At 41.2% G+C, this 13918-nt stretch overlaps 1 protein-coding gene across 1 annotated transcript; it reads right to left on the bottom strand.

The window, feature by feature from the left end:
- Positions 1–424: 424 nt before the first annotated feature.
- LOC110041309 (ATP-binding cassette subfamily C member 4-like) lies at positions 425–13715 on the bottom strand. Its single transcript, XM_089277629.1, has 9 exons — positions 13419–13715; positions 13185–13265; positions 11216–11789; positions 9981–10360; positions 8002–9359; positions 5764–6334; positions 3413–3549; positions 2703–3055; positions 425–1675 (listed from the first exon to the last, which is right to left on the bottom strand). The coding sequence occupies exons 3-9, from the start codon at positions 11756–11758 to the stop codon at positions 1118–1120; spliced, it is 3900 nt and encodes a 1299-aa protein (XP_089133755.1). The 5' UTR covers positions 11759–11789; positions 13185–13265; positions 13419–13715; the 3' UTR covers positions 425–1117.
- Positions 13716–13918: the final 203 nt, after the last annotated feature.

Below are 13918 nucleotides of genomic sequence, written 5' to 3'. Positions count from 1 at the left end.
CAATTCTTTTATTATTGTAAAATCCCGCTGTGGATTAAAAATTTAAATAACAAAGAGGAAACGAAATGCAGGTGTGCTTTTGAAGGGAAGGAAAGCGGGGGGGGGGGGGGGGGGGGCTGTGTACTGCGCATTTTGCGTGTGCGTTTATTCATTCGTTTGTTCATTTATTCACTCGTTCGTTTGTTCGTTCCGTCGATGCTCTCACCTATTCGTTCGTTCGCTCGTTCGTTCGCTCAAAATGATTTATAGCAACAGCAACTGGCATGCGAAGTCTGAAATGGGTTTACTCGCGCATTATCTCACACCATTTATTTTGGTATTGACGACCTTTTATATAGTGTATAGCACAGTTCTTTTTTTTATTATATTTATTTTACCTAAACTCAGAAACAAACTGTGGCACAATCAACACATAACTGCAATAGGAATACTAAACAATTCTTTTAATTATACCTTCATTAAAATGAATTTATATTATATTTCACACTTTGAACTTTAGTATATCTTTATTGATTTTCTGTTACTCTTCACATTTTACGCGAAAATGGTGCTAAGATGACACGAGTCGTTCCCCTTTGTCGCTTGTTTCAATATATTTGTCACCAGGGGATCTATCAGTCAAAATTTAGACCCCGGTGGTTTAACTTCTCATAAGCGACCACCCCCATGTGCGGTCAACTGAAATGCCTAGCCCAAGTGGTCGCTGGCAAGGTACGTTGATAGCATGAGTTCGTAAACGCTTCAAGTCTTTTGAGAAAGCTTCATGAAGAAGATTTCAGTGCTTCCAGCGCAATTTCCAGTGTCATGATGAGCCAGGAGTCACTCGCGAACATTTCAATTGGGTACCATCGAGACAACAAACTTTATCCGAGTTTTGCATGGTATCAGGATTGTTAGGTATCTCATAATATATAATTACCGAATTGGCCCTAGCCCTACCCCCACCACTATTATTTTTCCCTAGCCAGCTCTCAACTAAGGGTCCCCCTAGTCCCGTAGTGAGGCGACGTTATAGGAAAAATTCCAAACCATAAGTGATAACTATTGTCGTGTTTGTAAACGGAAGGTGGTCACTGCGAGAGCAGTTCGCATCTACAGCAGTCAATAAGTTAATATTTTATGAAGACACAGTTGTATTGTAGCTCTTGACTAGATCAGCAAAGTAACTCCCTCTCTTGTTTAAAAGAGCACTTGGTTTGTCGAACTCGACCACACTGCCTCTGTCCAACACCATGACCCTATCATAGTCTATGATGGTGTCCAGTCTATGAGCAATAGTTAACACTGTAACATTTTTGAATTTGGTTCGTATGACCTCTTGGATCAGACGATCCGTCTTGAAATCTACGTTAGCAGTTGCTTCATCCAGGATGACAATCTTGTTGTTCTGTAAGAGACCACGTGCTAGGCAGACTAACTGTCTCTCACCGACGCTTAGGTTGTTCCCATATTCTATCAGTTTGTAGTGCAGGTGGCCTGGTAACTGCAGTACCCAGTGCTTCATTTGGACGTCTTCCAGCGCGATCCATAACTCATGGTCCGTGTGTTTGTTGAAAGGATCCAAGTTCCGTCTTAGGCTTCCGGCAAATAGAATAGGATTCTGAGTTATTACAGAGAATGTCCGTCTGGCTTCTTGAAGATTCAATGTTTTTAAATTGATCCCGTTCACCATGACCTTTAAAACGAAAAGAACAAGGTACTAACTTTTATATTAAAAGTCTACATACGAGCCAAGTAGTCCATCAGGCCGGTGCTTATCTGCGGTTTCTTTAACATGAACTGAGCGACTAGTAATTTTTCTACCCCTCCCTGGATGGGATGCTAGTCCATCGCAGGTTACCGTTAGCATTAAATTCGCCGGTACCCAATTACACACCTGGGTGGAGAGAGGCATTGTGAGGAAAAAGTGTCTTGCCCAAGAACACAACGCAATGTCGCCAGTCAGACCTCGAACCAGGACCGCTCGATCCTGAGGCGAGCTCTCTAACCATGAGGCCACCGCCCCTCCACATTTTTCACAGTATACATACGTTATATAACATCCAAACAGTGTCTTACATGCAGTTTTATTTTCGTTGTTGTTGTTGTTGTTGTTGTTGTTGTTATTATTATTATTATTATTATTATTTTCTTCACTCATTTCATCCTTTCCACACACAGGAGTGGAAAAGGGTAAGACATTACACATTTATCTTAACAACTAATATGACTAATATTAACTGATGAAGGATTCGAGGGTCTGTTTCTTTGTAAAATTTCAAAAAGCCCCTAAACATGGCAACGGACGGATCTCAGAAGCCAACTCAGAACGATTGGACTTTGCTGGCTCGCCGACAAACAACAGCGAATTCATAGGACCATTCAGATGGTGAGGATGAGATTGGTATTCTTCCAAAGAAATTGCTTATACAGCTAGTTAGATTTTATTGCACGGCAGTCTGTTGTGTGGACTGATGAAGAAATACATATTTTCCACGTTTGAGTAAATACTGATATCAGTGTAGCACACGTATGCAATCCAGCCGGCAACAAAGAAATCCACTCCCTCCCTCTTCCCCTTTAACTGCACGAACTGCTATGACTTGATTTCTATCAAAGGACCATTCATCTTAATTTGGGATCAGTATTAGGTCAGCCCTTAGCGACAGCTTTGTATAGAAGCCCTAGACCCCTATGCACGAGTCTATGTCTCAAAGTCTGACCTCGCCATCTGGTTCAGGCATCCTAAACAGCGCTGCCACGAGAGAGGACTTCCCAGATCCTGTTCGTCCTGTGATACCAACTTTCTCCTTGTTCTTGATTTCAACTGTGATATCCCTCAGGACGCGATGGTTCCCCTCTACGTATCTCAAAGACACGTTCCTCAGGCAAAGACTTCCTTTAGCCGGCCGACGGTCATCTTTCATATCATATCCAGGTTCTGGACTCATCTGGGTGAAAGTTATCACCCGCTCGACTGACGTCATCAAGTTCTCTGTCTCGGATGTCAGCTGAACACCAAACTGAGCTGCGTCTAAAGTTTCTAGAGCGTATGTCAGCGACATACCTGCAATAGCTGTGTGACAGAATGAAGAAAGGGATACAAGATTAAAACGTTTCTACAACCGGCGACATATAGTGCTGTAAAGACGTGCTTAACATTACCTGAAGTTAAAGTTACCCATGTAGGTATCTGTGCTGGTTATGGGCATGTTTCTTACCACAAAGCCCATAGTTCCTTATCTAGGAACTGCAAGGTAACCGTTTGCATGTTGCTTAAAATCGTTTCTTTTGCCACTGGAGCAACAGTGCTCAATGCCGGTGCCTAACACGGCTTGTCACATGCACAACGTAGGCCATAGTATAGGACTGGCCCTCAACCACTGGCTACAAGTTATTAATCATGTAAAGTTTACCAAATGAGGGATCAAACCTGGTATCTGCGTGACGAGAACAGCTCCAGCCGCCACTAATGTGACAAGCAAACTACAGAGTACTTCCAAACGAACGCCAAGCCACTTAGAACAGCCCAGCACCATTATAATGGCTTGCGTGTTATGGTCTTGGTACCTGACAATAACAACTTTAAAAGATCATTTCAGTGAAATTATAAGTAATGTATTAAAACAGTTATAAACCGTACACGCAGTAACATGTAATTTTAAACCAATCAAAAAAGATATACATCGAGCCAGGAGCCATAATCGGGGACGGAGACCGTAAGCCTTGGGATCCGCGCGCACCTATGATATGGGGCAATTTTTCTATTTTTAGAACAAATTGCGCCATCCTGACGTCATATATCCGCGCGGATCCACGCACATGTCGGGGGCTCTCGCCGGGATGTTGTCACGTTGCGTGATCAAATGGTGAGAGTTGAGAGACCTTGAGAGATTATCTTGCGTATTCTTCACAGCGATGGCAGGGAATAAGGCAGGGAATACGAACCAGGGCGCTTATACGTAGTTTTATGCTCTGAGCTAACGGAAAAGGTGGGCTTTTCAGGGTCGAAAACACTTCAATCTCGCGCTGGGAATGAATAATAAGATCTACTCACGCTAGTTGTAAGCTTACGCGTATGTTTTTGCGTTTGTTCTGATTTAAGAATATAGCAAGAAAACTCTCTACTCTGGTATCGAGTTAATTTGTGAGTTTCTCAGACAATGGTGAATCATAACCAAAGCCTGTTTTGATGGTTTTTTATTGTTTCTGCTCGTTTGGTGAGTTTGCAAAAGTTTTTGAAAGGAAAGTCTGACGCGTACAATTAGCTCATTTGCATAGTGCAGCTCGTGCACTTTCAAGTCCGAGTCGGTGTTTTCAATTGTCAACAAATCTTGACAAAGATTTCTTTCTTTATCTTTTGTGCTGAGATGCTGCAACAAATTTCACGAACGCAAAAAAGGCTAGTAACATCATGTGGGGGAGTTCTTCAACATAAGCATGGTGAAGTTTCACACTGCGAAAATGAAAATAGACAAGGACAACAAAATCGAAATCGTTATTCGAAGTTGATTAAAGAAAGTGTCATCGTAACTTTGCTGATTACTTCTGCTTTATTCACATATTTTTAGCTCAGCTTTTAATATGTTCTCAAACATTTATCAATCTTAAACATATTTAAAAACTATAGAGTTATTGTTTGAGTTCGATGTACGCTTTCACACGAAAGTGCGGCGGAAGTACAATTCGCCATGTTTACTTGGACTGTAAAAAAACACGCATCGGCGGGCGCTCTCATTCATCGACAACAGAGAATTTACTGGATTTTTACACGAATAAAACTGAGCAGTATCTACGGACGTAAAGTTATTGGGCCTTGATGAAACATCAAGCGTTGCTTACAATTCACGCGAAACTCAAACTGACCAAACTAGCAATTATTTGGTTTTACTCTTCAATCGCGATAGACTGGCAAATTCCTCGCAAGCGTGTGGCAAGAGGAGCTGGGAAACTATGAAGTCCTGAAGCTCTGCTATATCTAAATATATCCAGCTAGTTTTTTGCTGTGTAATGGAAAAGCTGTTAATCTTCAACGTATGTGAAATTTAAAGTGGAGTAATGTACAGCTCATGTAAAAGAAGCATCCGTCGGAACACAGCCTGGTCAGCGATATATATAAGCTTAAAGCGGAACATACTTAAATTCGACACTGTCTTACTTCACTCAGACTGGAGCAGCTTACGACGAAAATACTTAAGCAAAATTCCAACAGACGTAAACGCGTTGAGTTGTGGGCCAAAAACATGAAAAACTTCGGGAATTTTGTACGCCATTTCCCCCGCGCGACATCCGCAAAAATCCTCGCAGCATGTACGCGCGTGTGCCGCAGGTGATGGCGCAATTTGTTCTAAAAATAGAATTATTGTCCCATATCATGGGGACAACCCCAATACTAGAAATGGCGCGCGCTTACGGTCTCCGTCCCCGATTATGGCTCCTGATCGAGCTTTTTTTTTTTTTTTTCAGTTCAAGTAAGCGCCCAAAGTACTCCTTGACAAAAGACGTCTCAGAGCAAAACTATCAAAATAAAACAGTGGCGAATCCAGACCTTGAGCGAAAGGGGTTTGGTTTTTTTTGCTTGCCCTACCGGCTTTTCTTCCTTCTGCTTTTTTTTTAACCAAAATAAGGGGAGGGAGCGTCAAAATACTCGATGTTTGGAGATGTGGTCCAACACGGTCTTTCGTATGCGTGTGTTTGATACATTATGTAATATTTTCTACTTCATACGCCATAATACAACTTTCTTTGTTCGCATCAAAACTTGCAGGCAACGACTTTTCCTACCTGAAAAGTTCCTGCAAAAAGCTACACTCCATTCCAGAAGATCGTATCACTTCAAGACCAGCTACTGTATCTGAAATATGTGCGTAGACTGGACTGCACTTGATCGCCTCTACCCTCTTCAACTCTCTAGATGTCTTCAAGTAATACCTCCCAAAGTAAAGGAACAACAACACCAGTGGCGTGATGCCGATGACGAGCCAATAGTTAGTTGCAGCAGAAAGCAAGGTAGCTCCAAGAGAGAAGAGGCACAGCTGAACTGCATGCAGGAACTGTGGGGGTAGAGTGTCATCCATGCAGCCGATATCCTTGGAGAAGCGGTTTAGAATGCGTCCGGCTGACGTGGTGTCGAAGAAAATAACTGGGGCCTTAATGACTGCTGTGGTCATCTTGTCGTGAAGTTTCTGTGATGCGCGTAGAAGAGTGTAGAAAAAGAGGGAAGAAACAACTGTTGACAGGAGAAGAGTGCCTATCACTAAAGATCCATAGATTCCAAGCGTCACGGCATTCCTTTGCTGGCTAAATGTCATATTGGCAATTTGCGACAACCACCAGTAAGGGGAGACGAGGAAGACTGAGGACAAAAAAAAATAGAAAAATGCAATCAAGAAATTTTGTCTTCTCGTTGCTATCTCTATGCGATATGAAAGCGAGTGATCTCAATAAAATAACTGTCCTTTTTGGTATCCCAGTTAATTATTTGTGGAACATATAACTATTATCGGCAACAACTATTTTTCTAATCACACAGGCACGAAAATCATCCTGGCTCCGCGAAGAGTCACAATCTACCCTTGCAGAACAAAAAGCAAAAATGATAATAACAAACAACAAAATTACCTCACAGGGAATTTCATGTGACTGAACAAATATTAAATTAAAGGGCCATCGGCTCGGCTGATGTTTCATGTTTTAATAATAAGTGAGGCCCGAAGCTTGTTATAAACATGTTTATTATCTTGTGGTATATAGAAAAACGCAAATGGCAGTCACAGCAAAAGAAATCAACTTCAAAAAATTAATAATTTAATAGTAAATTCAAAATTTTGCCGGATTGGCAACTTTGATATTTAGACATCATGTCACAAAATGAAATTTGATCAGTGATTGAACTGAAATCCACTTTCATCTTTCATCCTTGCAATCCGGCTCTTGAGACGTAAAGTACTCGATCTATATTTCTTTGTAGGATCTTTTATCAAATACATGCAAGTTATGTAACGGTTTCGAGCGCTATACCAATAACATGCAATTGATCTGACAAGTGGGATTTTTCATGATGTACCACGAGAGGGTGTTGCATGAGTATTTTATATCATGCCATAGAAAATACTGTAGCCAACCCCGACAATAATCAGTGAGACATTCGCGTGACCCACGATCATCATGGTAAGGTTGGATGTAATAACGTCGAATATACAACGGCTTTGCTGCGTTCTGATTGGTTCTGTTTTCTATGGAATGGCTTAAATCTGCACGTTTAGCTCGTTGCGCTTGCCAATTTAGAGAATTATTTTCGATAATCGACAGGGACATGAATGTCCGTATGACGGACCTTTTGTTAGTATCAGCATTCAATGCTATTATGTGAATGGTATCTAATGTATTAAAAGGCTTAAAAGACTTGTGTAAGTACAGTTTGGATAAAAACAAATTATTGTTAAGGAGCTATCTCAGGGGCACCCAACGACCGTTTTCTCTCGAATGCTTTTAAACGCTGTGTTAGGCTATGTAGAGTACTTTTAAAGCTCTGCGGTTAAATTTTAGGTTGTGCTAAAAAAAATTTATCTGTTGGGTTATCCTAGGGGAACTTGAGTATTCTCGAATTTATTAGGGCTGTTTTGTCCATTTCCCGAAAACCTTAGGTATTATCGCCTTTCCGAAAATGATAGCTGACCTTTTTTCGGTACTCAAAACGGCATTTTTAACAATCCGAAAACAACAGACTTTAACTTTCTCATATCACGGAAGTTCGAGGTGAAAATTCTCTCAAGAAAATCAGAGGGGACTAAATGCCTTCCGAACGGATAATTTACCGAAACGATCCGTTGGTTGCTCCTGCTCTCTCTTCAGCCAAAGACAATGGAGTGCAAAAGATCCAAATAAAAATGACGTTCTTTGACTTTTCAAACTTCATCTGAGAGCCTGAAAGAACGCTTGCAGAATAAAGCCAAGGAAGTCACAGACACCATCTTAAGTGGTATGTCATGCATGTAGACAGAAAATATCAGTAACCCTTACCTTGAACAAGCAAAACCAGAAAGAACAGGCAGAACAACAAGACAGCTGGAAAAGCAGATCGGAAGTAAAGCCAATAAAGACGCCAAGTGACTGATCCTACCATCCTTTCCTCGTCTTCCTCTTCCAGGTCGTTATGAGCCCCTTCATCCGTAGACAGGACCAGGGACATAGCACTCAGCCTCTTCCGTAAGTACCTGATGTTACTAACAGATTCTTTTCTTTCTTTTTCTTTCCCAACAACTACAAGTTTGGACAAAATATCTTTGCTTTGAAGCTCGTTATACTTTCCATGGCAAACAATGGTACCTTGCTTCATTACAAATATGGTATCGACCCTAGTCAGGAACTGATGGTGGTGAGTCACCAAGACACAAATTTTCTCAGCGAGCAGACCAAGGATACATTCTTTGAACAAGTGGCTGCCAACTTGAAAATCAACAGCACTGAATGGATCATCCAGTAAAAAGATGTTGGCGTCTGCATAAAGTGCACGGGCTAAACATATTCGCGCCCGCTGGCCACCACTAAGACTTACCCCTCGTTGCCCAATGTGTGTAAAATCGCCTTTGGAGAACTGCTGAAGGTCCTTCTCCAAGCTACACGCTTGAAGAATTTTCTGATACCTCACAGTATCAAGAGATTTTCCAAAGGTAATATTTTCCCGTACTGTTCCAGAAAAGACCCATGGAAGTTGAGGAACATATGCAATGCTTCCAGAATACGTAATCCCTCCGCTGTGACAGGGCAGTTCTCCAAGTATTGCTTGGAGAAGAGAGGTCTTGCCACAACCGACAGGTCCTGTGATGGCCACAAGTTGCTTATTGCCAATTTCTATGGATATGTTTTGTAAAGTCTGCAAATCATCTGTCTCGTTCCAGCTGCAGGAAACATTGTTCAAAGAAATCAGGGATTCTGAGTTATTTCTCTCACAGCTTGATTCACTCAATTCATTTTCTTCAGGTAACGTGAAAACGTCTGCAAATTCAGAAAAATTGAACTTTCCCTCCTTGACATGTCGCCAATCGAAAGTGGGACTGTCACATCCATTATTTGTTCTATGTGTGGCGTTTTCCATGGCAACGGATGAAGAATTCGTTTCTAAAAAGTTCTGTATCCTGTCCAACGAAACTTTAACGTCTGCTAACAAGTGAAGTGTCTCTCCCACTGAGACAGAAACCGAGAATTTTATAACGTTCAAAGTCGACAATAAGGTAAAAATCTGAAACGCTGTAAGGTAGTTGTTTGTAAGGAGCAGAGTTGTAACCGAAATGAATGCAGCGATGGGAGTATTGGTAAAGTAGAGAGCGTCAAAACTTGAAAGAATGGCTCCTCTTAAACGTATGTAGCTGATCTCCTTCCTATAAATTAGGGGAAATGTATATCTTATTAACCAAATGCGAGGACTGTACTGGGATAATAGCGACCCAAGGACTTGCCTTTAGGGCCGAGTGCAGGTAGGTTCATACCATAAAGACAAAGCAGGCCATAAAGCCTTCAAAGTGTTCGCGCGGGATCATTCGAGTAATGCCCGGTTCGGTCACTGGAAAGTACATTTTTCAGTTAAAAGCGCGACAATTAGATACTTTTCGGTCGTGGATGTCTTGTGCTCATGGTAGAACTTACACTATATTCGAATTTAATTGAAACCAGTTCAGCCATACAACCACTTTTCAATTTAAATGTTTGCTGTTACTTTCTCTTTTTAGTCAGGTCCTCATGCAGATTCGTCCGTAATTAAGCCACCAGAATAATAAGCTGTTCAATTAAAACTGAACACTAATTTTCCATGAAGGTTCATTGTCCCAATTTTTTTGTTAACTGTTTTGACAACTTTGTGATGGCTTTCGTATGAAATGCCCAATTCACCAAAATTAACACCTAATGAGAGGCTGAGTTGTCAAGCTCTATACTTCGCGTTCTGACAATTGACATCTCTGCTGCCTGCAGATTTTGCAACTGTCAGAAAGCTGTGTACTTACCTTCTCAAGTTTCTTATCATGTCTCTGAATTTCCATTCCCATGCATGCATCTTAACTGCACGGATGCCGCCAATAACTTCGTTCATAATCTCAAGTCGTTCGTCCGTCACGGAAGCTGCCTTTTCCCGCAGCTGACCCGCTTTCCTGGACAGCACAGAAATGTACGTTATCACCACCAAGAAGAAACCGGCTCCCACCAGAGCCTGCCAGCCAACCAGATGCCAAAGCAGAATCCCGGATGAGATAATCTCTACTGGGGCAAATAGAAGGAACATAATACTCCAACCAGCATCCTTTAGGCGATTGGCATCGTTTGAGACCAGGTTGATTGTTTGACCAGAGATGACTTCATTCAGGGAACGTCGATTTAATGTCAGAATCTGAGAGGAAAAACAAAGGTAAGTCAATGTTGTTAGCAATTTCCTGTAATTCTTATTCTCCAAACAGCTGTTCGTAAGTGATGGAGTCGAGAAATTGTCTTCCCAGTCTCGTGTTTAGAAAAATTTTGGGCCTATTCATTTAAAAAAAAAGATAGGACAGCTAGAAGATAAGGTAATCAGTTTTCTTCAGATCAGTGACATGTCACAAAGCGCGATGCCTTGTAAAACAATTGAAAGAGTGTGGAATCTGAACACGGCACGAGCTTTATGCTGTTTGGACTGGTTAAACATGTGAAAACAGCAGCTACGTTTTCCGAATTCAGTGTGACATAAAAATCCCTCTTGCGATGCTCTACATTTTCAGCGGATAGTCGGATCACTCTATGAATTCAGCTGGAATGACTAGACCTTGATGGTTGGACAGACGGACCGACAGATGAAAGGACGGAGGGACGAGCGGGCCGGCGGTTTGGTGTCTGGCTAGATGACTAACTGACTGAGAGATAAGCTGACTGAGTAGCTTGCAGGCTGGCTGGCTAGATCACTCTGGTGGACCGGAGGACTTGGGGACGGAAAGTGGCTGGGTTACAGATTGGCAAGCCAACAGTCTGGCTGGCTGGCTGGCTGGCTGATTTGGGATTTGTGACCCATTGACAAATAAATCTGTGAACCTCCTAAGGGAGCAATGTTTGCGATGCCCTATGAGAGATTCAATTTAATCACCTAATGTTCTTTTCCACACAGGATTTTACTGTCGTACTTTTATAATTTAAAGACGTAAAGAGAATTTACAAATTATGTGCTTAATTTCAGCCTCTTTGTGCCGAAAACCTGAACAAAATAAATCAAAAGTACCTTCTTGTAAATCACTCCGATGACAGAGACCTTCAGCTGTATTCCGTAAATTCCTCCCAGGAAAAATGCATGGTGGTGGGACATCCCTTTCACCACAGTAACTACAGAGATCCCAATAATGTGCATTGTCGTAGAGGCTTGATTACCGTTGGTACCCTCAGATAGACTTCGTAGGAAGAACCACACCGTAAGTGGAAGCAATATATTGGACACCGAGTGAATTAACTTGACAGTTGCGAATATCAAGTACTTCTTGTGGGAGAACATCCTAAACATGACTTTCCAGAGTCGAGGGTGCTTATTCTTGCGAGCGCAGGAATCACTTTCTTTATACCATTCTGTCTCGAGTTTTTCAACTAATGCCTCCGTTTTGAATTCATCTTGAAGCGGGAAAAGGTCTTCGTCCTGTAAGGGTCGTTTGCTTCCAAGTTTTAAGGTGTCATTCATCCACCAGAAAAAGAGCAAAGAAAAGATATTTGCGTTTTCCATGGGACTTTGTTCCTTGTCTTTAGCCTTTTGTCTTTGCATGTTCATTGCTTTCATTGCTTGACATGCAAAAGTACATCCTGGGCACCTGTAGGTTTTAAAGAACTTCATTTTTTACCTCTTATGCGTAACTTCAAGTTTAAGTTTTAGTCCATGTCTAAAAGAGTGGAAATTAGCCGTTGTGTTTTAATACAAGCAAAGGATTTACAGACACTTGCAAGCAATCGGAAAAGTACACTTGGCTCCATAAATTTGCGTTGTACAAAAACATACTTGTTGTAGTTTCAGAGTTGTGTAATTCAGCGAATACTGTACGTCAGAATCACAGCCCATGACATGTAGTTTACTTAGTTACCAAAACCAAAAGATGACCCTTTCGCTAAAACCACTGACACGCAATTTTTTTACGTCATTTAAACCGACTAATTAAGCGTCTATCCCTAACCCTTAACCCCGAACCCTAAATAGCCTCGCAGTATGACCACGCGCTAATATTAGATTAATTACCTTCACTCTAGCCGCTGCACAACCGTAATCCTTATTTACACGAAGATTTGTTTAGCTAGACTTCCAATGGAGTGCCACGAATTCTCTAATATTTGAGGGTATAGGTTAACGTCCTTCTCAATAGTTTGTAATTTAACTAAAATAGACCTTTCTTTAACGTGGTGTGTAAATTGCACATTTCAAATCCACGATGACGTCTTCTGTAGATAATTAATCGTTTATTTATCCTTAGAATATTAATTTATTCAATTTCAAACAAATTATTCTCTAGGGTAGCACCAAGTCTATTCAATTCGTTTGATTTCTACATTGGCTATTGTTTGTTCTTCAGCTAATATTTTCGTATAGGTCTAGGATTAAATTACTCCGTGTTAGTGCACTGCCTGGGGAATACGGCTTGAAAACAAAGATACGCACGCGTCTGTTGTAAGGATACTGAATCCAAATTTCTTATTTTTACTTATATTGAAACATTGCCTGCTTCGAAGACCGTTAAGCCTAAGAATTGTTCTTGGGAGCGTTCTCTCCTTTAACAAAATAGAAGACCTCTTTACTTAACGCGAGAATTATACGTTACAGGCATTAGTACGAAGAAAGATGTTTTTTTTTGTTAATTGTTTACGCTTCATGATCCTTTTGTGTGGCAGCTAGCTGTCCTAGTTTACAAATCATCTTTCCCTCAATCCTCAGTGGCAAAATTCTTTCACAGTAGGCTGTTTTCAAAATTGGTAAAACTACAGCTGAACTTGGAAGGATTTTTTCAGCGAAGCAGTAATGTATACGTACAACCGTTGCAAAGGACTCGAAATGGATCATAAAACGCGGCGAGTAGGTAAATAGTTCTAGTACAAGATAGCGATACTGAAACAGCTGGTAACTTAACGCACAAACACATGAATGATCTCATAAATTTCAAATCTAAGAAATTTCAAAGATAAGTTTTTAGTAAGAATAAACATAAGATCTGAGCACTAACCTCAACAAGTCTCGACGGCTCAATTTCCTTTCAGCTGCTTATAACAGGGACGTGATGTCATCCAGTTTTATTGATAACATCCTGTGGAAACCATTCATGCAATGCAGCAGTTATTCTCTGGATGATAAAACCAATATCCACGCTAACAATGCAGTATGTCATTACTAATCGCTTTATGCAATATCTTGTGTGTTCGTGACAATCGGCACAGAAAACAAAGTGATAATAACTTACAAAGTTGTAAGTCTACAACACACTAACACGAAGCTAAATTCGTTTTTGCCGTTAGCTTCGTCAGACACCGCGGAAATACGTTTTTTGACGTCACAGTAACTGGTCGGTGGTCATCACCATCGGGCTGTGCTGTCCTTCGATCGAGCAGTCTCTGAGATCGGTACTTTGCTTCGGGTTAACGTCGAAAATATCCTTGATAGTTCTCGTTATTGGTGAGTTTGATGTCCTTAAATGGGTTTTTAATACTCAAGCAATGTTCGTAAAGAATAGCGGTACAGGGGAGTCATTTTGTGTGGAGTAATGTGTCGTTTGCTGACTCGAGCCAGCTCGAGCGGACGAAGCGTGGATCGTGTTGCTTCAGCCGCCCTCGCCTTAGAATTCTGAAAATCAACGATGGGTATCCAGCAAAGCAGAAAATTTGTCCTGTGCGCAGCTTTTGCAAGGATTTTGAAGACTGGTTGGATTTAAAGTGTAATTTGCACGAAATGGTCAAGGTACAT

Source organism: Orbicella faveolata, unplaced genomic scaffold, assembly GCF_042242905.1.
Source record: "Orbicella faveolata isolate gen_17 unplaced genomic scaffold, um_ofav_v1 contig_46, whole genome shotgun sequence".
Classification (NCBI taxonomy): Eukaryota; Metazoa; Cnidaria; class Anthozoa; order Scleractinia; family Merulinidae; genus Orbicella; species Orbicella faveolata.
Note: the sequence above shows the minus strand (reverse complement) of the source record. Positions and strands in the feature narration are given on the sequence as shown.

Bases quoted from the DNA above. Each gene is read 5' to 3' on its own strand.
- LOC110041309 (XM_089277629.1), bottom strand. From the start codon at position 11,758: ATGAAAGCAATGAACATGCAAAGACAAAAGGCTAAAGACAAGGAACAA. The intron at 6,335-8,001 runs GTAAGGGTTACT...TTTTGTCCTCAG, and splicing joins TCTGGTTTTGCTTGTTCAAG to TCTTCCTCGTCTCCCCTTAC. The intron at 3,550-5,763 runs GTAGGAAAAGTC...TGTTATTGTCAG, and splicing joins TTTTTGCAGGAACTTTTCAG to GTACCAAGACCATAACACGC.